The sequence below is a fragment of the Larus michahellis genome, chromosome 3, assembly GCF_964199755.1.
Source record: "Larus michahellis chromosome 3, bLarMic1.1, whole genome shotgun sequence".
In the NCBI taxonomy this organism is placed as follows: domain Eukaryota; kingdom Metazoa; phylum Chordata; class Aves; order Charadriiformes; family Laridae; genus Larus; species Larus michahellis.
In genome coordinates, this window is record NC_133898.1 from 60,322,524 (window position 1) to 60,350,302 (window position 27,779).

The 27,779-nt window shown below is 40.2% G+C and overlaps 1 protein-coding gene across 3 annotated transcripts in view; it reads left to right on the forward strand.

Moving 5' to 3' along the window:
• UST (uronyl 2-sulfotransferase) overlaps window positions 1-27,779 on the forward strand; it is a 161,790-nt gene that overhangs the window by 95,868 nt on the left and 38,143 nt on the right. For all 3 annotated transcript variants that reach the window (XM_074580376.1, XM_074580375.1, XM_074580377.1), the window contains exon 5: window positions 4,446-4,599. In XM_074580376.1, coding sequence (XP_074436477.1) covers window positions 4,446-4,599 — 154 coding nt within the window. The remainder of the gene's footprint in view (window positions 1-4,445; window positions 4,600-27,779) is intronic.

Genomic DNA, 27,779 nt, shown 5'->3' on the forward strand with positions numbered 1-27,779 from the left:
AAATTCCTTGATTTTGGAGGCTGACGATACTATGTAGTCCTAGGGAGGCAGAACTTCAGCCCGCTCCTCTGGGAATCTTTGCAGAAAGCATAGCAGCTAGTCGTTGTCAATGATTCTTGGAGCATCCGAGATGTTCCTGCTGCCTTGTGTGCAGAATAGGGTTGTTTTGCCACAAGTGCATGCTAATATAAGACTTTTTAATAACTTTTGATTTCAAGATACCTTTTTCAGAAGATAGATTTTGATGTAACTGCATCGTATTTTAAGTCCTAAAAAGGTGAAAGTTGTACATTAGTGTTTTTACGTGATGTCCCCGCAAAGCCATATGAAGCCATAAGAATTGATGTGTAAAGCTTGCTGGGCCGTTCTGCCCGCAGCCTGTGATTCTCAGTTCCATGAAGCTGTGAAAGGAAACCGTGCTTCCTTTCTAAGAAGGACACAGTATGCCTGTCCCTATTAATATTAGGTGACTGTCTGTTCTTGATTACCTCCGTGATATTGAACTTCTAGCAACCAACTCATTTGTTTAAGGGGAGACATTTTACATTAGAAGAGTAAGAGGCAGCCAAAGTCCTTACGGAGAATAAGTAGGGAGTCTTCTTTTCCTGGAGGAATGTGGTTTGCCTGCAGGGATGAAGCAGCCTGCTTCTGCTTGTGCAGAGAGTTTTGTGCTGAACGGAAATGCAGCTGCCTTCTGAAGTGAAGTGACAGGACTACCTTTATATTTAACGTTTCTTAAAAGTAATTGAAATGAAAAATAATAGGTGCTGAGAGATCCTCGATTTTACAGCCAAGCAAATCACTTTGGCAGATTTTTTTTTTAAATTTCTTGTATTGTTTGGGGTTTTTTTAATTCATCTTATAAAGCGTTTGTAAACGGTTTTGAACAAAGATTTTGCTCTTGTAAATAATAAAATTGGAATTCATCAGAAACATTCTTCTAAGGGGCAGACTTGCAACACCTGGCATACCTCTCAGGCCTTTTTTTTCCCTTTTATTAAAAAAGGGATGGGGGAAAATATTATTAATGAACCTAAGTATCATTGATTGAAGCCTGCAAATATGCCAGTTATTTTGATGAGGACTCCAAAAACATACCTGTCACAACACAGCAGTTAAAGCTAATGGGATTTAATAATAGACACTAAATAAATCAGGAAGAGCACTGCAGAGGATCGGTGTGTACATTTTCAGCGCGCTGCTGGAGTGGTGGTGTCGTGGCCCACTCCACCCAGTTGCAGTGATGTGCTGGACATGAGAATGATCACGTACCTTTATCCTGCAGGATCCAATCTTGATCACGCTCAGAGAAAGCAAGCCTTCTGCTCAGGCCTACAAAAATATGACTGTGTCCCTTTTTGCATCTTTCACAATAGATACTTGAGTATAAATAAGATGACATGATGTATAATGAGAGCACAATGTGTTATTGTTTGCAAGAGCATTTTCATGTGGGTGTTGTTAATTTGAAAAGTTTCACTCTGAAGAGCTAAGCAATATTTAATATGTAGTGATTGATGGGTACCTAAAAATATGCAGCGCATACTTGAACAAATGGAGTATTGATTTCCCTTCTTTTCCTCTAAATAGCTTAAGGTTATTGATTTTTAACCAGTAGGATTTTTTGTGCAATGTTGAGTGCTGCATAGCTTCGGTAAAAGAGTCTCAGTATGGACCATAGAAACAAATGGTTGGAATTTGAAGTATTATGAACTATGTTTAAAAAAAAATGCAGATTTGAATAAGAGCCAGAACAGACTTAATTTTTCTAAAAATTCTCTGCTTGTTGCCTGGTGGAGCAAGTGCAGCTGGGTGTAGACCAGGCTGGTTACGGTGTGTAGGAAATCAGAAATTTGAGCTGTTTGCGGGGGAGCGAGGGGGACACAGTCTCCATTTCAGAAATGAGAAGTTCCTCTGGAGGTCTTTGTGAAAGAGTGACCTCCCATCTCAGCTGTCCTCTTGGGACAGACAAGTTTGCATGCGCCTCTTCTCCCAGAGCTATTGGTACTAAATTTACAGTTCACGTGTTCAGGGAGATGACCTTACCAGCAAAAGGATGGGCTTTGACACTTTGGTGGATTAGTTACGCAATCCGGCCCCTCCTTTTACTTCAGAAAAGATAATATGTGTTGAATATTTCCATCTAGATAACTAATAGCTGCCTGCTTTTGATTTTTCTCTCTTCTGTGGGACGTTTCAGTTTAGCATCCTCTACAAAACCCGGGCAGGATAACCCTGCTCTCTTGCTTCTTGGAATCTTGTAATCTTTCTGTCTCTATCTTAAGACAACTTGCTGCTGCTGTCATTGCTTCTTGCTGTCTTCATTGCTTCCCCTTTTCTTTGATCTTCTCCGTTCCCTTCTGTCTTTAGATTGCTGCCGATCTGCATCACGGAGCAGGAAAATAACGTGTTCAGTAATTTGGGTGCAACCTCCTCTTGCCAGCAATTTCGTTTGAAAAATGTAGTTTTCATGGCCACCAGCCATTGCATTCACCAAAAGCTTTCTGTTTGAATAAATATTGTCAAAGCTTAATGCTCTCCTTGTCCTATGGTATTTGCAGGAATGCCTTTTTTTAATTTAGGTTTTATTTCTGTGTAAGGACAAGCTCAGAGAAGAATTCAGGATACTGAATTTGGGATACTTCCCTTGCATACCCATGTCCAAATTGGGCTGTGCACTAATCAGGAAGCAAGGAGCATCTGCCTTTTAATTGGACTGTTTTAAAATTTTATGCTGTCTGTGCAATTTCAAATTATGGCAGTGATCCTACAACACTGAGGTCAATGAGATTACTGATATGCATAGTTATTCATGAGACAAGCCTTTTCAGACTGTATTTAGTGGTCTGGGGAATCATGCAGAATAAAAATCAGGTTGAAATTGTATGGGATTTTTCTCTTGTCCTTTACTAGAATTCATATTTTTAAACAATTTGGCTGGCTATTTAATATTTATGAGGAGCCCTGATCTTTTATTATACATAGTCAATTATTCATCTGACTTAAAATATGAAGAGAAGCTGACATGATTTTTTTTTTAATCTAAAGGGTGTCTTCAGTTTTCTCTCTTCTAATCTAATTTTTACATTTCAAAAGAAAATATATAAATTGTGACTCATAAAATCATCAGAACGGCATTTAAATACTTAAATATGGCTATATCATCAAGCTCCCAAAAATAAAACATAAGCTAGTGCTTCAGTAAGAGTTGTTCTCCTAAATTGTGGAAACAGAAGGGAGAAAGACAATTTGTGTTCTTAGATCACGTAAATTCCCAGTTGAATTTATCCTATGAACTTCTCAATCCAAAAAGGTTTTATTTTATTCTTTATCTCACAGCATTTGTAGACGGTAAGTCTGTTCTGTAGCATAAATGTCCATTCTTCAATTTTGTCCACAGAAGAGTGTAAACTACTTTAGTTTTTACACTCTTCCAGTTAGGCCTGTTCTCCTGATGCAGTGTATTGATGTAAAATGGCCAGTCAATACTGTGAAAATAATCACAGACCCCTCAAGCTCCCTTTTCCCCTTTACTCTTTTCGTATCCCACCTATTCAACTGAGGATGTTTGTTGTTAACACCAGGCGGAGGCATACAAGAGGGTAAATTGGAGCTGACGAGGCTATTCTGGTTTATCTGCTTGTCTTTAAGTTGCAGGTACCTGTGATGCATTTTGGTTTTGTGCAGGGCCTGGTCACAGCTGGTTTTACCCTTTCCTTTTCCTTGGGCTTGTGTGTACTTGAAATTGATACTTAATTTCCTTTTTGAAGCTGCTTTTTTTGAAAAGATCTTCATGAAGTGCAGTACAAGGATAAGGCATTGCATAACCATGAAATAACCTCAGATGCAGCCGGAGCCAGCGGTGCAGGCTGAGGGTGAGGGAGGAAGATCTGCACAAGTTCTGGCAAATATAAAGATGGAAATACCATTCATATCTGTTCATCCAAAGGAAAGAGTTTGAAAAATGCTTGAATGTTGCAAAATCCTGTGCAGGTTACTACGCTTACTGTACAGGTGAAGGTGGTGCAAGGTGCAGTTAGTGTTAGGCGGTGCCTGCTCTCACATGACTTCCCTAGGTGGGAAATATGTGTTGAGAAGAAGAAAATGCTCATCCTCGGATTCAGCTGCAGAAGGTTCTTCATCTGAAAACAGCAAGGACAAATCTCAAGAAGCAAAACTACTGACACAGTGGAAAAAAATGGTCTTAAACTAAAATGTTTGTAGTACGCGTGTAGCTTTTAACGAGATATCATATTTACCATTCAGCCTACAGAGATCTTACATGCTTTTACAAAGTTTTGGGAACTACTTGTGAGCTTCTTAGTTTCACTCTTAACCTTGTAAAAGCTCTGAACTTCTGTAGAGGGTAATTTGAAAACATTCAAATGAAAGATGTGCCTGTGTGGAACCTTCTGATGAGATTCACCCATTTTTCTTCCCACCAGGTTTGGAGGAGACCAGCCAGTGTACATCAATATTATTAGAGATCCTGTCAATCGATTTTTATCCAATTATTTTTTTCGACGTTTTGGAGACTGGAGAGGAGAACAGAATCACATGATCCGTACCCCCAGCATGAGGCAGGAGGAAAGATATCTGGTATGTTTAAATAAAAGGCTCTGGTTACCTACTTCCCAGCATCAGTAGGTAATGCTGATGTTCGAACTGGATGCTTGAAAAGTGGGAGACTGAGGCGTCTTCTGTCTTGTGTTTTTTCCTCTGTCTTTGTCTTGCCTGGTCCTTACTTCGGTCAGCTTTAGTATGTAGAGTGTTGCTGATGAATTCCGTGATCCAGTTTGATCTTGTATAAGATGACAGAAAGTCCCCGATCGCCACCGTTGAATTATGGTCCTTTCCCTGAGTTAGATTTGCAGTGTATAGTGGTTAGGCATAATAATTTTGCCTGTATTTATCACTGTGAATATTCAGACAGATTTTTAGGTTGGAACTATGTCTATAACTGCGCAGCCCCAGAGGAAAATTGGGAAACGGAGCAATTCAGTGAGTGCAAGCCCCTAATGTTCTTGCTTGTAAGTTGTGCAGAGTGTTCTTTATACCAGGGCTCTGATCTCAGTTCTTGGTTTGGTGTTGTTGCCTTCTTTTGGATTAAGAAGGTGGCAATAATGCTGGATAAGCTGTTTGTAATAATTTCTAATTTTGCACAACTGCTGAACTGTCATAACGCCTGTCAGCCTTGCTCACAGACCAAGGTCCCACGGCAGTAGTTGTTCTATGAGAATGAGAAATACAGGAGCTAGGAAGGTGGTCGGTTTGCTTCTTAGTGATCTCTGCATGCACACTGGCACCTCCGTAAGAAGACAAAAAGGTCAAATTAATTCTTACTCTCTCTATAAAGGAGACACAGTTTGATTGGACTCCGCCTTCAGCCACACTTGAACCTGAAGAAGGTTCAGTGACACGGTGGTGACAGGACAGCTTGATAGTGTTCTATGAGAAGTAGCAGGCCAGACCTAACTTCAAAACAAGAGAGGGCTGTGGCTTCTGGAGAGCAGAGAGGATGTTTTGTGGATGTTTTGGAGGGGCAGTGGAGTACAGGATGTGGAGGAGCCATGAAGAGCATGGCTCTGAATGACTGCCACACAACACGTTTCAGTCCTAGCTGATGTCAGGTGGATTCAAGAAGGGCCAGAGTTTTTTCTGGATGACAGGGCTGTGCTGATTTCTTTTGTACTTTACTACTATTGTTAGTCATGTAAAGCCCTGTGAACAGATAAGCCTATAAATTATGAATGAACGAAGGGGGGGGGAGTATCAATGTAACCATGTATAGCCTTAAACTTCAGTGACATCTGCTGTACAGATGTAAACTCATTTCAGTAACATTGCAAAGAGTTTCCTGTTTGCTATATGGCTAGAGATACCAAAGAGGTCCCTGCATCATCTGAGCAGGTTTTGGCCTCCTGGTGTGCAGAGCTGGAAGGCAGTCCCAACAGCTTTGCATGCTGCGCGCATGGAGTTTTCCTGGGTCCCCGCCGGCGAATGGGAAGGGGCGTTTGCAGAAATGAATGCGGGGTGGGTTTTTTAATACATTATTATTTTCTTAGCGCTGTCGTGTTTTCTTTTCTGAAAATGTTAAAAATGAGCGGTACAGTCTGTACTTCACTCTGAGTGCCTAGGCTTCTCATTTGAAGTGGAACATGCAAGGATTGGCACCTCTCATGACTGACTGACTGACTCTGTAAAAGCTGGTATTAATTGAGTACTGCCTGTGCAGTTTAAGATGTGATATGTACAGCCAGTGAAAGTTTACTTCAAGCCGAACTGAAATGAATAGATCTAATTCCTGTTGTGTTGGTTTAAAAGCTAACAGAAAGAAATCACCTTGCATTTTCATTTGTGTTGGGATGTTCTTTGAGAAATTAATTATTTATGAGCACACGCACATGAGTACACATATACAGATCAGTACAAAAGCTGTAATGAAAAGGAAATAAAAAATGGCCATCTGAGGTCAGTAGTCATTTTTTTCAAAAGGCAGTTTGTCGGTCTGAGGCACCATCAGCATCCTTCATAACAACTATTTATGCTTTTTTGTTTTGATCTTCTCTGTTGGTAATTCAGTGTTAGAAGCCTGGAAACATTTTTGCAATCTGTCCTCCATCCCTCCTTGGCAGACTTTGGCTGTCACTTGCGCCGCTCTAAGAGGACAGTTGCTCCTGTCACAGTAACATATAGGCCACTCGCCAGTGAAATTCATTTTAACAAAAACCACTCATTCCGAATGTTAAGCATTTTTAAGACTTGGGCTATCCAACCACATAATATATTGCATGACTGCATTTTAATCTTTTCCTTAGTGGTGCAAGGAAATCTGCTGGCATATGTTTTAAAACTCAGGTTGATGGATTTTGTGGAATGGTAGCTTCAGAAGTCTGCTAAATCAATTGCCTGATCTAGCTGTGAAGAAAGCGAGCAGCCGGTTTTACCTCTGAGCATGAGCCGGTGTGGCCCTTTAGCTGATGGCTGGCCGGATTGCTGGCCTCAGACCTTTTGCAATTCTTCCCTCATATTTTTTTCTTTTATTTTAATTGAAAACTCATCATAAAGCATTGCTTTTTTACAGGGGACTATTTGAAGGATAAGCTTAGATGTAGCATACAAAATAGTTTCTCTATTGATGACAGTATTAAACCCAAGTCATTTGGGATGAGGTGTGCCTGACTGCGAGCAGATACGTGAAAGTGGAGGGGAGGATACGAGAAGCTTTTATTTTTCTTCTTCCATCATGCCTCAGATCGTAAGCTAGGAAAATACAAAACTACTGAATGCTCCACAAGGTTGAGCTCATTGCTGAAGAGTGTGAGAAAGCCTTGGGTTGACAGTAGTTATAGATTTACGAAATGGACTAGAAAAGCTGTAAATGTAACTCCTCTCCCTTACCAGGAGAGACAGGTTTGCCTGAGGAAAGGTGTCTTTTGAAACTGGGGTATTAGGGGCTAATTGTGCTTTTCTCAACCATGGTGTTCCTGGCTTCCTATCTCTTGGAAAGTGTTGCGGGCTACTGGGAACCTTTCCAGGCCATCCTGGCATCTTGGTCAATAGCTGCCAGCACTGGCCTCCTCCCTTGAAAAGCTGAAGGCAGTGTGCGTTTTCTCTTAGAAACTGCTGTGTAAAAGAGTGGGAGCTCCGCACCTCTATAAAGCGCGCTCTGAAGGGAGAAAGAGCATTTTAAAATCATGTTTTGTATCTGATGAAGTCCTGCTTGGCCATCGGGTTGTAATATCCTTAATGGAGGCATTCCCCCCCCACCCCAGTTCTGATCCTTAAGACAAAAAGGGGGGTGAAGTCTCTGGGTGCTGGTTTTTTTAACTTTGAAAATCTGAACTGCTGACATCGCAAAGATGAGAAACGGAGACAGAAATTTTCACCATTCGCTGATCATTTGAAATTTTCTCTGAAGGGAGCTTCAGGCTTTGACTCTTGTTCCAGAGAAAACAACCATTCATTCAGGAGTCAGGTAAATTGTTTTAAATGTTTTGGTAAATGTCCGTGTTTGCCAAAATTTAGTTGAAAGCCAGGATGGAAAACAAGCCCTTTATTCAGGAGTCAGATATGGCAGAGCTGCTGCAATGTGAGGCTTTCCACCCACATCAGCTACCTCCTGGCCCTGGCCCACCGCTTTCTCTGCTGGCGTGAGTTACTGTCAGTGACCTGCAGAGATCAGTGCCAAGCTTCCCCAAAATAAATAGTGGCAACGCGTTAGTGTGGAGTATGTCAGAGAGGTAATGGTCTGAAATGGCGGCGAGCACCTTGGGTCGAGTCTCAAGCACACACTCATGTGAGAGTCACCCTACCCTATGGTCCTGTCAGATGAGATAAATTCACAAAAGTGAACTTAAATCCAACATAGCGAATGTGTTTCAGGGTGAACTAGAGTTCTTAGAGTCAGTACGCTTCAATAAAGCAAGTAACCCCTTATCGGTGCAGCTGTGAGTGCTGCCGGTACCAAGCAAAAGAAGAATATGCACCAGATGATTTAGTTTAAGGCCTGAGAGTGCAGAAGGTAGGAAGCGTACCTGATAAAGAGAGAGGACAACCATAAGTATTTCAAAGCTTTGTATTAAAATTGTCATTTCTAGAAGGTTTGTTAGTAATTACCTGGTATTTATTACAACTGCAACGTGAGACATCAAATATGAAAGGTACGTATGGGTCTTCCATCTTTCCTTAATACTTGCTAAAACAAGTATTGCTTGTTTTAGCAACAAAACTTGCTAAACAAATACTTGCTAAGACAGCTACGGCCAAAATGAGTGTGTGAAGCAGTCCAGGCTGTGTATTGTTGACTAAATTGCAGGAAATCTGGTTATATGCAATTCTGATCCCTGTTAGGCTCACAAATAGCATGGCTCCTAACTCACTCAAGTACAAGACCTAAACACCTTTGAGCTAATTTTTCAGAAGAGAGAGGTTTTGTGTAAAAAAGATTGTTTCAGTAAATTAAGCACTTGTCACCTTCCTATAGGGCGTTTCAGATTTTCATTATAATTAGGGGTTAAGTTTGCACCGCATCTCTGTCAGGCTCAGCATAGTCTTTCAACTTCATCTCTGAAAATAAATACGCTTTTCTCAGCAAAAAGTAAAAATATTCTAACAATATTCAGCCTCAGTTATGCTAAAGATTACTCATGCAAGTAATCCCATAAAGGAGCATCTGTCTCTTTGTGTTTTAAATTAAATGTTTAAGTATTTGTAAGAAGTATGTTAGGATTACTGCAAAGGAGGGAAGTAAAATTCAGAGGAAGTCAGGAAACTTTAAAGTCAGATTTCTTAAAATAGGGACCTCTCCTGTGACAAAGATTGGCTTTTCTTGCCAAATATTTAAATCAATGTTGTTTAGGTTATTTCATAAAGTTCTGACAAAATTATAGAAAAAGCTGAACAGTTAAACTCCATAGAATAATTTTTTGTATTCATGAATTTTGAGAATTTCCTGTTATGACTATGTAGTTTTTCATTAACATAAGAATATTCGCCAAATACATTTAGCCAGTTTTATTATTTATATCCCCAAATCTCTATCTACAATGAAAAATATTCTTTTACCAGTTGCCTTGGTTTTCTGACAGCAGCTAGCTGTTTTAGTTACTGTCTTTATCTGGATAATAGAAGTATTTAACCATGGCTAGTTGTATTGTGGATTGTCAGCAGTAGTAACACATTGAACTTTCTCCTTCGTGACTTTAGATATGCTTCTTGAAGCTTTTCAGTCTGCCAGGGACATGGCCACAAAGGAGAGACCACGGTGTGGAGCCCATGCCTCCACCTTCTGACTGTCACTCTCATGAGTGTGTTTCTGTATAAAAAAGGCAGTGGGAGAGTTGCCTGTCTGCAGGTTTGGTGGAGGGGGGTTAATTTCTATATGGGATTTTTCCGCTGAGGACCTCACAAGGGGCTACACCTCTCCGCTGATGGAACCTTGGAACTTTTGGGGAGGGTCTGGTGAACTTGGTTAACATTGTTTAGGTTGGAAATCTGAGGCATGCAGGGGTTAAAATGATTTGCCCAAGTCTGTCCGGTGCATATCAGGCGTTAGGGAGTTTAATATATAAATAAAAAAGTACACTTTTCAGTTACTGGGTTCTGAGCTGTAGTTAAGTGACTAAACGTTTTAAGCACCTTCAGTGTTTTCCCTAACCTACCCCCATACGTACAGTAGTCATTTTTGCTCCTGTGTCACATAGCGGTGCTGAGATGGTTTGAATCGGTCATTGGAGGTCCTGAGCTGCAGCGCAGCTTTGCAGCTGTAGGTCTGGTTCCAGGATCACACAGTAGCATCAATCTCTGCGGCTGGGACTGGGCTGCCGGGAGGGCTCTGCTGAAGCGCGGCCACCTGTCAGCTGACCCAATTAGAACAGTTTGCTGCTTCTTCCCTCTAATGAGTGCTTTTAATAGTCTCCAGCTGTTCCCTTTTACTGCATTAACTCTTCACAGCGAAATTTCTGGACCGTTTTTGTAACTCTTCGTCTGTTGTGTATGCTCTAAAGCACCATCTTTCCCTTAGATTCTCCCATTTTGTATTAATAATTCATTGAACCACGAAGTTAATGATAATTCAGGCGTCAGATGGATGATGGACTGGTGAAACAATTTATAAAATGGAATATTAAAGGAAATATTTTCACGGCTGACATCTACTTTTCAGTGACTTTAATTTACAAACCAATATTTTTTAATGTTCCCCTGCGGAGTTTGCATTCCAAACATTGCAGCATTATGCAATTATACGAGAGCAGGAAAATGTGCCGCCTTAATCTGTTTTCATTTACTACTCTGAGTCAATTGCATGTAGTAAATAAGCAGTATACTATTGATTAGGATTGCAGCACTAAAATATTTTATGTAATTCATAGTACATACTTACATTAACAGCAAAAGTAAAAAGATTTGAATTTTATTAGTACCGTGCTTTTATTTTAATGATACCATTCTGTATTGCGTTCCTTTTTGTGGAGGCAGGATATAGGATAACGGCAATATTTTGCTTCAGAATGTAAAAACGTGAGGTATTTTTTCATGCATTGTTGTACTAGTCTGAAAATTTCTGGCTGTTGCTCATGTTAAGAAACTACACAAGAAACCAGAAGCCAAGTAGCAGAAGAGTCCCAAGTGCTAAGTACCCACAATCTTGTTTAAACTTAACATTAGTACAGGGTCTAAGCATCACCAATAAGCAGTATATGGTATTTAAGACACTTGTATATATAGTAATTTATGTTCTTTTATTTAAGGACCTAGCTGTATTAAGTTGAGAATGACAAATCTTTATTTTTATGGCGATTTTGACAAGTTTGTTATTTGTGCCTTTCTGAACATGACTACCGGATAGCTCTTGATGTTCTCTTTTGTGTTCTTTTCTGGGTTTTGTGTCTTGTGGTAGCCTGGGGAACTAGTTTTCTACAGCTTCTCTATAGGAAGCTATTGTTTGTAGAGTGGAAAATCCCAAACACAGAACAATGAGTCTAATGTATTGATGCTGGCCTTCTACAGCCATATAAACTGTATAAGAGAAGAGGGTATGTCCCTGTTGTATTTTCAGGAGATGTATTTTTGGTGGTTGAAACAGAAAGGAGCATTCTTGTGTAGCCCGGGGATAAAAGCCAGACTTGCCTTCAGCGAAGGCAGAAAGGCAGTTTGCTGGGGATAATCCTTATTTCACATAGAAAACACTGGATTCTCAACGGACTGTTACCAGTCAGAAATGAGATTGTGTGGTGGATGGTTCTACTATAGCATCAGCTCGGTTCTCAGTAGCAGTCAAAAAAAGGCAAATCAAAAGCAACAGAGAATAAAACAGAGAACTTCATTGTGTATAAATCTGTAGTATGGTTGCATTCGACTTCCATCATTTGACATTTGTGACCACCAGTTCCCAAAATGGGTTTGGAAGAACTAGAAAATACTCAGAAATGGGTAGGAGCAATGATGAAAGGATGGAATAATTTCCAGACGAGTAATGATGAAGATTAGGACTCTTCAGATGAGGAAGTAGTAGACGAGTGGAAGGATATGAGAAGACAAATTTGCAGGAGGCATGGAAAAGTTGTGTCAAGGATGATTGCTTGTGGGCTGTTTCAGTGTGATACCTAGAAGATCCCAGGTGGAAAGGGCAGTTGCCAGATCCAGTTGTGGATCTGGCAAAGAGCAGACAGATGTGATGGTTTGCACAACATACGATTAAGCCATGGAAGTCGTTGCTGGACATTGTTGTGGATAACAGAAGATTATATGTGTTTAAAAAGGAAACATTTTAGGAAACATTTCTTTACAGAGGGGGTGCTAAAACACTGGAACAAGCTTCCTAGAGCGATGGTCGATGCCTCAAACGTGTCAGTGTTTAAGAGGCGTTTGGACAATGCCTTTAATAACGTGCTTTAACTTGGTCAGCCCTGAATTGTTCAGGCAGTTGTAGATGATCGTCGTAGGTCCATTCCAACTGAAATAGTCTCTTCTACCCTACTCTGTTCCACCCCACTCTGTTCTATCCTACTCTACTCTATTCTGTTCAATTTAAAAAGAGTAAATATGTAGCCCTCAAGGGCTATTAATTACCAAGGCAAGATCTCTTCATCAGAAAATCTCTGATAAGTACATAGCCAGAACCTCAGGGGTACCCAGAAAAGGGTCCTGGGCATACTGTAGATGTTCCTCATAGCCTATACTGATTTTCTGAAATTAGTGACTGCTCTGGGTAACTCAAAAGCAAATTTCGTAATTACATGCTTGCAAATGAATTCTACTACTAGGTGATTTATGTAAGATAGTTACCATTATAGGCATCTCCAGTTAAATATGTTGTATCTTGACTTCAAGGCGATTGAGTGTTCTTGGGTTTATGCCACAGTGGTTAAGGTTTTGTTGTCTTACAGCTCTGCCGATCAAATGAATTTTTGTCATTTCCAAACTGGCACTGAAGCTCTTAATTGTTAACGCTTTCATGACTATTTTTAAATTTATCTTAAAAAGCTAAGATACGAATACATTTAAGGTATGAAATGCATCCATAACCATTATACATTGTCATTAGTAAGGGTACCAAACCAGAAGATGTGAAAATCATGAAGATAGTGGGTATAAACATGTTTTTTTCAGTGCATGCATTCCAGAAAGTATAAGTCTCTTAGTTTTGATGTGCAGTAATTTTATGATGGAGTAGTTTCAGGTGTTTTGATAATTTTTGTAAGTCTCGATTTGAGTATTCATGTTTTCAGTTCTCATGTATTTTGTTAATGTGAAAGCACCAGGAAGATTCATCTAAGGAGGCAACACTTAAACGGTTCCCAGTAAGTGATGACTTGGCAATAATTAGCTGCAAGTAACCATTGCAGGTGAATGGAAAACAAGAGAATCTCTGTGTGTTATGAATGTTATGTTCAGTGCATAGTCTCACATTTTGTGCATTGTGAAGGTGAAGAGTAGTCTTTAGTAGTCATCAATTAAAACTAATTATTGATTGATATTTTGTTTGAACTTGGAACAGAATGATTTTTAGAACTGCAATGTTTTATCATCCAGAAGAAAAGAGTGCGTCCAATTTCCATTTCTGTTAGTATAGATTTTAAAATTAATCCTTTTAAAGGATTATACATGGCCTAAGTAACAGAGATGGGGCACTGACCACCAAATAGTCTGTTCTTTAAAAGACGATGTAATCATATATATGTGTGTGTGTTTAGAAGTCTGACTTTTTTAAATGTTTGGTACTATATTCATGTTTAATTAAAAAATGTTTCGAAGTCTTGTCTAATGAAATCATGGTAGCCTTCCCTAGAAAATCTACTAAATACTCTCCTAAGTACGCTCCTTGCTCGGAGTAGACCTGTTGCCTTTTTCTGGTTGCTTTACACTCTCACCACCTTAAATGAAAACTGTTTTATTGGCAGTGTGGTGGGGAAGGAAACTGCAGAACCTCTTAGTCCTCTTGATAGAGGAAAGGCAGAGAGAGGCAGCCCTCCCCTTACTGCCAATGCATTGAACGTGTTCAGGCTGTGGTGTGATAATGTAATTTCAAGCAGTCAGATATTCACTTCACTCTGTAGGTGTCAAAACCTGCAGGAACTGACAACCCCTGAGAATAAAACTGAATTTATTAGCCCATTTTATTCCTTGTCTGTCATTCTCCTTCCTCTTTCCTTTTTGTGGTTCATACATAAGTTTTCTGGCTGTCAGCACTGCCAGCGAAGTGAAATAAACTGAAATCCGGATCTCTAAAACTTATTAGCTAAAGCAAAGCTGAAGCTCTGAGGTGGTGGATGGCAGGGAGAATTCCCGGTGGTGGGGTTACGAGCAGTGCCTGGCCGTGGTTCGTGGCTGACGTGGTGAGGGATAGCGGTGTTTTTATAAAAGCATCCAAGTCTGTCCTGGGCTTAGGTGTCGTCAACAAAATATTTTCCTATCGTGTAATTTTGTTGTTGGTGGTGTGGACTCTTCTGTTGACTGCAGAATGACTGGGTCACACTTGTGAATTCTGTATTTTTAAGACTCTGAAGTAGTTTATGCTGAAACCACATGGAAGCAGAGATGGCATGTTGCAGGAAAAAAAGGGGAATTCAGTGCCCAGGCATACTCAAGACTTAGTTTATCCTAGTTCTTCTGAAGTCTGTAGGGTTCATTCTAGGCTACAGACTAAAATCCTGTGCCTGCCCGCATGGACCCCGGGGCCTGTTGGAGCACAGGGTGCTCCTTTCTGGTCCGCATCCAGGCTCACATCCCTGGAGCTGGGGCGCACGTGGGGTCCCTGAATGTCTCTTGGGACACAGCTGGGGTGAATGTCCATGCCGGGGGTGAATGTCCACTGGGCAGAGCCTGATGAACCTCCACAGCTTCTTGCCTTGCTGCCTTCCCCAGTGACTGCTCAGTGTCTCAGCTGCCTCCGCACACACCCTCACAGCAAGTACTGGTGCTGAAGGGTCACTGCTGAGTTTTCTTTCAGGTGGTAAAGCATCTGAAAGTTAACGATATTGTGGACTCAATATTGTGTCAAATGCTAAAGCATCTAAAGTTCACAATACTGTCAACACAACGCATTGCATGCTGGGTAGTGTCTCTTTTTTCTTTCCATTTAAAAATGAAAATGACTGTAATTCTTCACCAACCAAACACACATAAATAAAGGAAAGAGCCTTTCACAGAATGAACAGGTACAAACTGGGGAATAGTTTTCCCAAAAAAATAGGTGTTGGCTGTTTAGTCTTGCTATGTTTGCTTCAGTATGCTCCTGTGAAGTAGAAATATGCATTTGTGTCTCTACAAAACAGCAACCAAATGCCATAGGTTTTTGTTGGCAACTGGATTGGGATGTTCTCTCCGGTTGCTTGGCCCTGCCTGGCAAGCGGCTGGTGTGCTTTCCCACAGGATTGCACTTCAGGTGTAAGATATTCCAGAAATTAGATTTTCCATCTTGGCATAAAAGATATTGCTACAGATGCTTTTTGTTTTGTTTTGGTTTTTTTTAGAGAGATTTTTTTTTCCAAGAGTATAAGTTGTGTTATGAGATTATCAGCACACTAGTAGCTTCAGTTAAATGAACTTTTTAGTATGGAGGCTACAGACTCATATTAGGTGTCCTCCCTTCTCATTTTTTTTTCCCCAAAGGGATATGAAAGGATGAGGGGCTTCAGACAGCGAGGAGACAGATTGACGACTTTGCTGGACCGATAAGCAATTGCAATCAGAAGAGCAGTTGGCAAGTTTTGCTGCTTACTGCAGTAATTTTGGGAAGACTAATTGTTTCTGTGCCCTGATACGAGGACTGATTCAAACCACATGCTCTAAGGCACCTTGGCACCATAATGAAATGGAAACTCAATGGAAATAAACCCAGGCACCTGAAGGATACTGATGGTTACAGGGAGTCCTTCAGAAAGCTGTGTGCACCCTGATTCCTTCAGCCTTTTTGTTGTGAATTTTACCTGAATTCAAAAGAAAAAATAAAAGCAGTTGTTCATAACGTGGTGAGATGATGTTGTCAGAAGAAAACGTGAGGGAACAGACCGTGACAAACTGCAAACCTGTATTTGTTGACGTTGAGTTGGGGTTTGGGGCATTGGTCATTGTTTTCTTATAGTCAGTCAAGTAAGGCAGGGTATGGGACTGCCGGGAAATCGTTCATTTATTTTTTTTCTTTCTTATAATTCCACCTTATTTAAAGAAAGAAATCAGAGAAAACAAGAATGAGGTGTCAGCTGTTTCAAATGAGCTTTGTTTGTTTTCCTAAGATGACTATTTAACGTCAGATAACCTTATTCAGAAATTCATGTGTCCCTCACCAGTTGGCTGATGATGTTGCATGGTCGTGAGCTATCCCAGGGATGGTGGGGGCCTGTCTGGAATGAAAAGGTAATTCCATCTTTCAGAATAAGCAGCGGACCTTCCATGTTAGTTGAGAAAATATGTTGCCCATGAACAAGGCAGGGAAATGCGCCTTTGAAATAAAAGCAGGGTTCGCTTTTTCTATTCTTTATTTTAAGTGTTCTTTTCTTTTTTTTTTTTTCTTGTTGACTAGTATTTTCAAAGCTCCTCTATCCCTTGTAACTATAGTTGCTTTACGTAAAATCAAAACCAAGACACCAAAGAATCCCCAGCAGAGGGGTGTTTAGCTGATTATTTGTTGTTCCGGGCTCTGGAAAATGGAGTGCCATTGTTTCAGCAAAGCTGCCTACTGCACAGTGAATTATTGAAATGCAGTCTAGTCAGGTTGCTTTGAACACAGCTTTTTCCTACGAACTCTGATCCAAGCAAAGCCAGCCACTATTCATAACTGAGCTTGTCAAAAGTAATTTCCTTTTTCTTGGGGAAAAATCCACTAACTGGTGGCAAATAGGAAACTTTCCGTGGTGAATATGGGTTGCTAAATGAGATAAATTTTTTTTAGAAATTAATTTTCTGTTCTCTTTAAAAAGGAAAAACAAAAATAAACTACCCATCAATGGTTGAAGGAAAAAAAAAATTTTTTTCAGAATGTAATCCAAAGAGATGTTGTCTTTGACAAATGGGAAGAAAAAAAAAGCAAATTTTACACTTTTCCCCTCCTTCCAACAGACATCTTAACCTCTGTGATTTTAGAGTTGATCTTGTTACTTGCTTTACATTTTGCAGCCGTAGCACCTGAAATGAGGGATTGAGAGTTTCTGGGTTTCCATGTGGGGCGGAGGGAAGCATGGTTTTGTTTTTCATAGTTGTAGTAAAGAGCTTCAGCAGATGACTCAAGGTTCAAAAATAAAAAGGGGTCAAATAGGAACATTTATTATGCCTCCAAATCTTGTAATTTTAGGAGCTTTAAAATACTTGGTGTTATCAATACAGTCAATAGTCTTGTCAAACTGAGAAGTGGAATCAATATGTTTGTTCTGGTTTGTGGCTGCAGTTCGAAATGGCAGTGCTACGAATGATGCAAAGTATTAGTAATTTTCCAGTAAAGCATTAAAGCTGTTCAGCAGGGGGAAGATTATTAATAGGGAAATGAGATAGGGGCAGCAGAGCAGACACCACCCCCAGTTGCAGCAGCAGGGAAGCCAGATGCAGCAGCAGCAGCGTGGTATTCGTCCCTCCTCTGCAGCTCCTTTTGCACCTCAGCCCTGAGAGATGAAGGGAGAGTTTCAAAGTCAGTCAACACTGGGCAGAAGACTGATAAGAAAGCAGAATTAGCACACAACTCACACTTCTAGTGCTTTTCTCGCCATTCGGGAGGCTTGCGGGGGAGTGCCACCACAGGTGTGGTAGGTCCAGGGGACATTAAAGACATTTAGACCTTGGTGCTATGAGGAACCTGGTTATTTTTTCTTAGAAGTCAGTACTGTGCTGTTAAGATTTATCATCTAGCTTAAGAAAATGGGCAAAAAAAATTTGTAATCTGTACTGTATGATGATCATCATATATTTTCTCTTTTTTAATGGAGAGGTCAGCAACAGGATTGTGGTTTGTTTTTTTTCTTTTTTGCTAGGCAGTGTACTTGATGTGACTAGATTATTTCAGGTGCACATCATGAGCTGTTGGATGCAGTCCCTCTCCCTTTAGCATCAGTGAAAGGGAATTGTATTGTTGGAATTCACAACAGCAGATAGTCTAAGCTGTAACTGAGTAGTGTGTTGAAATAAAACTTTTAAGATGCATCAGCTAGCCAGGGAAAATTTTGCTACATCTGCAGATGAAAGAAACTTAATTAAAAGAAATACTGCTTTCCTGAAGCCTTCAATAGTTTTCTTAAATATATTGTGGCATGTCTTTCCTTCTCCATGTATACACTCTTTTGTTTTGGAGATTTATATTGAAGAAAGCAAGCATTTTCCTCCCTAATTCTTGTCACGTGAAGTTCTGTAAAAAATACATGGTAATGGAATAATCTCTCTTGCTTGTTCTGCCTCTGTCTTGATGGGATGTACGAAATCAATAATATTCAATGCTCATTATCAGTGAAATTAATTTCCTTTTGGCTTGTGGATTGCTTCTCTTTGATAAAATCTTTAACATTTGGAACTCTGATGTTTATTTTAATAAGCCTCTTTTAAACTTTCATACTTTTAAAACTATTTTTGTGGGCCTCTACTAAAAACAGTGTAATGCTAGCTTCAAGATGTTGTGACATTCATAGAACTTAAATGTGTTTCTGTTAATATATGCATTTTTGAGATTTGGGCTAAAATCTGCTAAGCGTAATTTCTGTGCATGCAGTCATGCTTTAAAGGAATGAGAACATTTGAGCTGGGAAAGAAGGCATGGGAAAAAATGTGAAACTCTAGAAATGTCTCGTTATTAAAATAGATTTTCTTGTATTGTAGCAAGGAAGCAATATTTTGAAACATGTAAATTGCGTGGTATCTGTGTAAGTGATACTGTGTCATATGTAAAGGTGTGGACTTTCTGCATTAAGGCCTTCTTGAGATGTGAGCACCATCCAGCCCAGCCAAGGAAGACAGTACAAGCTGGGGAGAGGCTAAAGAGTTGCTTCACCTCCGATGTCTTCCCAGCCTCTGATGTTCTTCAGCTTACCAATATCCTGAGCCAGACATTGCTTCCATATCTGTGTTTCCTAGCCCTTGATAGACCTTTCTTCTTTGAATATATATATTATTATTATTTGTTTCTTGGTTTTTTTTAAACCCAGTTACATCTTTGTCTTCCAGAGTATCCTGTTGCAAGGACTTGTGCATTTACCAGCACTGAATTTATCCCAGCATTTTATTGCCTAATCAGCGTTATGGGCTCCTTCTATAACTCCTTGAGGTTGGCGTTCTTACCTGCTTTCATTAGTATTCCCTGAAAAATGTGCTACTTTGCTGTTAACCGTTCTTTGCTATGCATGAGAGATGTCTCAGCGCAGATGCTGTGCGGCCCTACTCTGTGTCTTGTTTCACTAAGAAAACTAGTCATTTTATTCCTGTCCTTAGCGTCCTGTCCTTTATCAGCCCCTTTTCTATGTTTTTTTTCCCCTGAGAACTTAGGAACACAGGACTGCCTTTATCATGTCTTTAGTGACTGAATCAAAGACCTGTTACAAGTTGGAGAGGCACAGCTTTCTCTGCTGATGTTGATTCTTCCCCTTGCTGGTTGTGTTCTTCGTTATACTGTCTTCTAATACTAGCTGGTTCTGGCAATCTTCTGTTCATTTTATCTATTTTTTTTTAAAGCATCTTTGACTGTCACTTCAGTTTGAGACTGTTTTTTTTTTCCTGACTTACGCCCTCTCTAGAGGGCCCTTTTCTGTGTGTGAAAGCATCCCAGATCTCCTATGGTATTTTTTGTGACACGATTTTTCATTCTGAGCAATCTGTAATGCATATCGCTGCTCAGTTGTGGACAGGACTTGCTCTCAATCCAGGACACACTGAGTCTTAAAGTTATAATGTGCTTGGCTGGACAGCAAGGCTTTTGACATTAACAGAGTGGTATGTTGGAGAGGTGATGATGTGCAGCGTATACAATGATTTTCTCCGTATCTTCTCCAATTAGTTTTTTAAAAAATATGTTGCACGAATGGTTTCTAGGATCCAGCATTTCAAGTCAAACAGAAGATGTTGGGTTCCAGGAGCCAGAGACATGAAATTATTCATTAATTTTCTCCCTGGCGCGCTCTAGTTCAGATGGGAATTCACGTAAGGTACCAGCAGGGTCTTTTCTGGTTTACTTGGAGCTGAAAAAGCCCAAGTTAAAAGTGTTCTGGTTTAGGACTTCTAAGAAATTGAAGAGAGTCCAGAAGATGGGCTTAAAAAGGAGATACTGTAGGAAAATATAAATCTTCAGATGAATAAAAATGTGCTGTGAAGCAGATATCCTGCTGTTACTCCTTGTGTTCATCAAGATCAAGACAAAAAGGAGTTTCCCTAAATTACATTGCGGTGTTTTCGTATCAGATGCCAGTAAAGGTTTTCTGACAGTAGGAGCAGTAAAGCACTGTTATGAGTTAGAGTGGATGTGAACATATTTATGAACAGATTGGACAAATGACGGCCCTAGTTCAGATAAACTTGGTTCTGCCTTAGCAAAGGATGGAGTGAAATGCTTCTCAACACCTTGGGTCTTCTGTAGCAGCCTTTCTTGCTGGGACGGGCAGCAGCCAGGGCTGCGCCGCATCCCCAGGTACGGTGAGACCTGGCCAGGAGGACCCTCACCCACCAGCTGCATCTCTGTCTGCTTGCAGCCCACTGACTTCAGCCCTGCAGTCAGCTCCAGGCTGAGGCTGTCGTCTGTCAAAAAATAACTTTGTCTGTGCTCCGGAACTACCTTTTGTGAGCGTAAATTGCTGGAGGTATCTATTGACTTGCTGCTTTTCTCACAGGCATCTGTTGGGTAGGGTCCAGCAGCGCTGCATTAGGGAGGGCTGAGAAATCCTTGAGTTGGGGGGTATTTCCTGCTCAGCCTTTGCAGAATTGAATATATGCCCTCCCTAATTGACTTTATTAAGGGTCGTCATCTGAGCAGGCTAATTTTCCAGGTTCTTTTATGAAGAGGTGTTAGTAAACAGAATTAACAGATGTACTGTCTCCCTGCTGTTAGTTGCCACTGGGATTCATTCTTGATTGCAGTATAATGGTCTATATTTTTGGTCTTCCCTGGATCTGTGCCCTCTGTAACAGGATGGTTATTTAATGCTTATACACTTCTTCCAGCTGGCAGGCGCTCTCCCATTTTTTGCCATATTTTTTTTCTATTTTTTTTTCACGTATTTCCCTTACTAAGACAGTTTGAAGTGAAAAATAGAAAAGCAATGGAAAAAAAAAGATATGAGAAGGTGCCTACTTACAACTATGAAGTGATGCCATTCTAATTGGTAAAACTGGTCTTTGACAAATTGTTAATGTGGTTTCTGATAACAGGAAAGAGAGAAATATATCCACCTACATATTTTCTAAATGTTGTACATCATTATGAGGTAGAAAATTGGCATCTGCAAATGTGTTTAATGTTTGTTACATCTAAATAGTAGCGTTGTGGGCATCGTTCATCAGCTCTGCTATGTTAATGCCAGCAAAAGTTTGTATGTGATAGAATAATTTATGCCTGCACTAAATGAAAATATAGAGGGCTAGCAGAAGACACTGTTTTGTTAGCTGCTGCTTCACTTGCTAAGATGTCAGGAAGAAGAGCTGAATACATTGTTGGCAGAAAAGACAGGCAAATTAGGCCAGCCAAGAGTCCATAAAACAAAAAAAAAAGGTGGGAATTAAACTTGGCAACCTATTTGCTTATGTGGTCTGGGGGAGAAAATGAAAAACACTTATTTTGCCAGAAAAAAGTGGAAAGTCAATTCAAAGAAAATCCAGAGTCATCCAAAAAAGAAGAAAATCAAGGAAATCTATGCTGATGTAATGACAGCACAAATTGAATCTAAGCAAGCCATAGGTTACCCTAGGCTAGCTTTAAAAAGTCACGTTTCCTCATTAGAGCACAATTAAAAGAAGACTTCACTGAATCAGCTTTCATATCCTAACATTTGAAAATACTTCTGTCTTTTTCTCTAGATTTTCATAGTAGAATTTTCTCTTGAATAATTGTGCTCTTCCAGTACAGGTGTTTTTAATTAAAGAAAAATATCTCATACTATGAAACAAAATGAAGTTTCATTAACTTGCAAGTATAAATGTCTAGCCTGCCGATGCAGTTACTCAGGAAAAGTATCGAGCTTTGAGGAGAGGAATAGAAGATGTATATATTCTTTGCTATACTATCGCTTGCTGGTATTTAGGTTTGATCTCAAGTCATCAATAGTTGCCAAGGGTTCTGTAAGCTTCCCGTGCCCTCTCGCAAATGCAGCATTAAAGTGCTACCTGGGAGCCTGTGAAATAGAAATATTTAGTGTAAGTCTGTAAGCTGTCCTTGGAACCATAGGTGAAGAAGGCTTAGCAGAAAGCTCTAGGGAGTTACGGCGTTGCTGGGCTCAGTGGTGCAGTGCGCTGGTCTGCTTTGCACATCCCAAAGAAATGGGGCAGCGAGGAGGTGGCCATACGTGTTGTCTAGATTAAAGCCATTTTTGTCTGTGAGAACAGCAGAATACTACACATAGATAACAGCAGATATATCCACTCAGACCTTTAAGTTTGGATGCTGCTTTGGTATGGAGGTAAGTTCAGTTTCGATCTATACATGTCAATTAGTAAAAACTCATTCCCTGGATATGAAACTGCAAAAAGAAACAAAACAAAAAAACAGCTGTTTCCAGGGTTTTATCACAAGTACCAGAAATACTTTTAAATTTTATTTTCTCAAGTCAACTAAGCACTTGCAGGCAGCTCCCTCCACCCAAGATGGCTGGTGGACTTCCGCCTGCCTGGAGGGAAGGAGAACTGTCTGGCCTGTCTTCTCCAGCCATCAGGTCTCTGAGCTGGAGACTCAGAAGAGGAAAGTGTAGCAGTCCTGATCATGAGAGAGTGTACCATGCTAGAGAAAGAAAAAAATGCTTCTTTTCCTTTAATTTTATTTAGGTTAGACGTTGGAGAACTACGGATTATTTTTTTCAAGTTTCTAAAGTGCATTGTTCTTTAAAGAAAGATTTTTCAAAGCAGAGACCTTTATGTTCCCCACTTTTTTAAATTTTTTTTTTTTTTTTTTTTTAATACGTGGTTGACTGGCTTCAAGCCAACATATTGGTGTGACTTACTACCCAAACCAGTAGTGCCAGAGAGGGAGCTCGTTCTCAGAGAGGGAGCAAAATGTCTTTGGAGCCCTTTGGCTTGCAGTAGCCCAGCTAGACGGCTGATACGGAGAAGAGCTGAAGTGGGGGCACTTGAAGACTGCCTCTGTCCGTAGCTGTCTGTTGTTTCACCAGGACAACTGTGTATGTGGTAATGTTTCGTAAGAGTCCTTTCAGAACCACCCCAGTGAATAATCAGGAAAACCTAGCAGGGTCCAATCCTCCCAGTTGTCCTCATTGTTTCCCGGAGACTCCCCGGGGGCTTTCTGCAAGAGGCTGGGTTGGCCTTGGTAGCCCCTGGCTACTGACAGCATGCTGCCACCGCCCCTCTTTCCCCGGGACTTCTGTCTGCCTGTTGGAAAGCCAGTCATCTGCAAGAGAGAGACTTTCTTGTAGCTTGTAGGTAAACACCCCCACGTGTCAAAGCGAGTGGTTGACTAATGACGTGCTGACAGAAGTGTTGGTTATAGGAAGCATCTGAAGAACTGGAAAAGAGGAGAAGGGAAGAGAGTCTGTTTCCAGATAATAATAAGTGAAAAATTATTTGGTGGGGAGAACCCAATACGTTTGTAAGAGCACATCACTTTGTTTTACAGGACAGCCTCTGTGTTGAACTAACCTTTAAACAAGATGGCTGGAGGACAGCAGCTTGAAACAAATGAGCTGGCTCTGTGGGGTGCTTTTTCTCATCCAACACACTGCTGCTAGGAGTCCTTGAGACTTTCTAAAGGATATTCTTCTGATCTCCTGCGCAGGCTGTTGCACTGCCTCCTTCTCTAGCAGCACACTGGGCCTTACAGAAGTACAGGTGATAAGAGGGCTTTTTTCTTTTCTTCATTCTCCAGTTGCTTTTGCTGCTGCTTTTTATCAAATATATGATTTAGCTAAAGGCAAAAGCAGTTTGTTGAAGAAATGATAATGAGGGTTTTCTGGGAATTAAAGAGATCAAGGATTATTTTTAAAAAAAAAACAAACGTATTTCAACTCCTGACAAATATGTGGAGGAAAGGAACCTGAATACCTGCAAAGGTGTGAAATGTCTGTGAAGCCTTTCAAGTACTGTACAAAAGCATTCAGAAGTGTATGTCTTCAAAACCAGATGTGCCAAGCAAGAGTTGAAAGGAATGTTATCCGTGACTGAAGACTAGTTTTAAAATGCAAACCTTAGCTCAGCTTTCAAATGTACTATTTGTCAAAGATAAAGTGACATACATCTTGATCTTTAAGCAGGAAAGCGGTGGTTAAAGCCAACGAGAAGTCGTCTTTGGGGATTACAGCCCAAGCTGTTTGGTACCCTGGGCCCTTAGCATAGACAAGGAACAAGTACCAAATGCCTTCAGAATCTGAAATAAACAGGTCATCTTTCTGCTGTGTGGCTCTAGTTATCCAAATACTTGGTTGAGATTGAATAGGAACATGAAATATCACCCAATGAAGTAAAAACCTCTCTAATTAGGGTTAAAAATGTGTTGCATTGTAATTTATTTTCTATTAAAATCTGTAAATAACTTGTGCTCCTAAATAAGATTTAGTAAGTCATGTGACATTTATATTTGAAAACCTTCATGCCAACTATACCTTGACTTTTCACTGTCGTTCTGCAGCCTTACAAAGTAGGAAGTTGTGCTTTTCCTTCTTTCGTTTCATGGTTATACTCACGAGCCCTTTTCTGAGCTGTCATGTTCACATTTTTTTCCCCCATCACTCTGCAGCCACCCAGACCTCCCTAGCTGGGGTCAGAGAAAGCAGCAGATTATTTATTTATTTATTTATTTTTAGCGTGGTTGTACTTAGTTTGTATGATGCAACATTGTCCTCAGGATGGAACGGTCAGTTTGACCTCTTTATAAACACCAAGCAAATGTGTGAGAGAATGTTTTACAAGCCACAAGAGGATTCTTGGGGGCCCTCAGCAGAGCAGAACAATTTTCCTTGGCCGGCCGTGGTGAGGACTCGACTGCACCGCTGACTGCAGCGGCGTATGAAGAACAAACAACCTTGTAAGCAGGAGAGGTCACCGTAGACTGGGCTCACTCACTGGTTTTCCACATCGTTCTATTTCGTTTCCTTTTATGGAAACTTGAGAGGTATTTATTTAGGTCACTGCTTCCTCTGTAGTCTTCGTGACACACCTCAACTTCACATCGGCAACCTTCAGACTTCAGTAAGGAGCGTGCACCGGGGCTGGGCTGTAAGCAGGGCCTCCTGCTTTCACAGAAGTTGCCGTATCCCACAAGGGCAGGGCATGCAAAGACCGTCATATTTTTTGTTTTGATTTTGGGAAAAGGAAAGGCCATTTCTTTGGCTTCCCATAGATTAATGGATGATTAATGGGAAAATATTTGCAAGGCATGTGTGTATTTGAGTTATGATTCCTCATTTAATATTCGTAGGGATACTAAGAATTGCTGTACATCCATGGCAGAATCTCGTGTTTCTGTAATTTTTGGTTGAGACACTGAGGATCAAGTAAAAGGGAATGCTTTGAAGCCCACTAATTATTTATTTAAAGAAAAAACAAAAACGTAGGTGTTCCTTCTACTGGACAAAAAAAGTTATTATTTCCCCCAGTACTCTTAGGATTTTATATTAGAAGGAAAAAAAAAATCAAACTCTCGAATCTACAGTCACATCTTTTTGTATCTAGTACAGTATTTGCAATGAGTTAAAGACATTAAGTAAATTCTTAATTGTTCTAAAAAAAAAAAACTTTAAAGTTTGCTCTTTTGTGATAGCATTAAAATGCCCAAAGGAATTTTGTATCCTTGAAATACTTTTAATCATGTGCTGACTTGTTCCTATGACCTGTATGAACTCACTATGGCAAATAAAACAGTTTGTTTATTATTAAATTCAAAAATACATTAATAACACAGCTTCGATATATTTCTGATAGATCAGTAGTCGAGGTCATTGACTGATTAGGTCGCAGTGTGATTTTCATACGAAAGACAATTTTACAGAAGAAGGAAGTAGACATTACCAATTTACCATTTCAGCCAAAATTGTAACAATAGAAAAATATGGTACTATTAAAAAGAAAGATGGTTTCTGTTGTTACTTGCAGCCCCAGGGCTGGTTCCTGGGCGTCCCCCTGCCCTGCTGGAGACAGAAGCCCAGCAGGACATGAGCAGTGTGGATTGTAGCCAGGAGCTGAGGAATAAAATAAAATTCCTCTTTCTTTATTGTGGAGGTGTGTGATCAAAGTAGCTCTGTTTTTCTTTCTATATCTTTCTTGGCTGTGTTTGAATAATTTTTTTTACAAGGCTCCTCCAGTGATTTAAATGAGCAAGGCTGTCATCTGTCACCTTGCCATTTTTTGTCTCACATAAAAACCTTTCTGCCCTGAAAGATCTGTGTCCTGCTGGGAGAACATGCTCGCACTGGGAAATGTGGCATTAATGTTGCTTGGGCTAACAGAATAACATTGCCTAGAATAATGTAATTTCACCTTAGCTTTTGTGCTCAGAAAAAAAATAGAAATGCCTGTAAGTCCTGCCAGCAACCGAGGAGCAGCTTCCTTCAGCTGTGTTGAACTTTCATACTGACTAGCACACCTCAGGCCAAGCTTTTTTTTGCCCCACCTCTTTCTTAAAAACTCTGATTTCACATCTCATGGAGCTGCATAATTATCATCAAGTAAAATCTCCTCTGAGGGGACGGATGGTGGCTGGTGATTTATTTCCCAAATGGCGAATACATTAAAATAGGAAAGGCGAGCAGGTGTTGCAAATGCGGCGGGACGCTCCAGGAGCTGTATTGCTGAGCACAGAGCTGGTGGTAAACAGAGACTGGAAAGGGGCAATGCTCTTATCACGGAGTAAACCAGATGCTTCCGATGTCAGGAAAGCGAAATGTGTGCCGTTGTGTGGCAAAAATATAGTAGGTTCCTATGAAAGCATGCCTGGCCTTTATCTTAAACCTTGAGTGCATCAATGAGGAGGGGGAAGATTTTTCTCTCTCATCCTTTTGCATTCCTTCCACAAATCAAATTTGAAGGGAATTGCCCTCGATAGTGCAGGATTTTCCACATGAATTTACATTGCTTTTATTTTCTGGATGTTTCTCCAGCCATATTAATCAAATATTGCTTTCAGAAGGACAAGAAGGTCCCTGTTACACTTCTGGATCAGGGTATTGATACTTACTTATCTCGCAATCTCACTGTGTTCCTTGTTCTTGCAAAGAAACAATAAGGTTCTTTGTTGTGAGTTAATGTCCCTTCACTTCTGTATGGGAGCGAGAAAGGAGGAATAGTTCTTGGTTGAGTGATACTAATGGTTTTTAAATCTTACATAATAATGCAAACACATAATCTTTTTCTGTCTTATAGTTAATCGATTAATTGAGTGGAAGCCAGCTTGGATAAAATTTCAAGTATTGTCAGGATAGTATTTCCAATTTTTTAAATCCAAGCAATTCATGAATTCGTTGCAGATCTCTGCAGGTTCTTAGGAAAACTGAAAATATGTATCCCTGAAAACATCTCTGGTTGTGTCTGGTGGAGCACAGTAAACCTTTTAAGAACTGCAATTTTTAATTCATGTTAAAAACAACCAACTATTGGGATGATAGGAGGGACACACTGTCTGTGCCGTCACTAGATTTCTTAGTAATATTTGTAGCATTGAG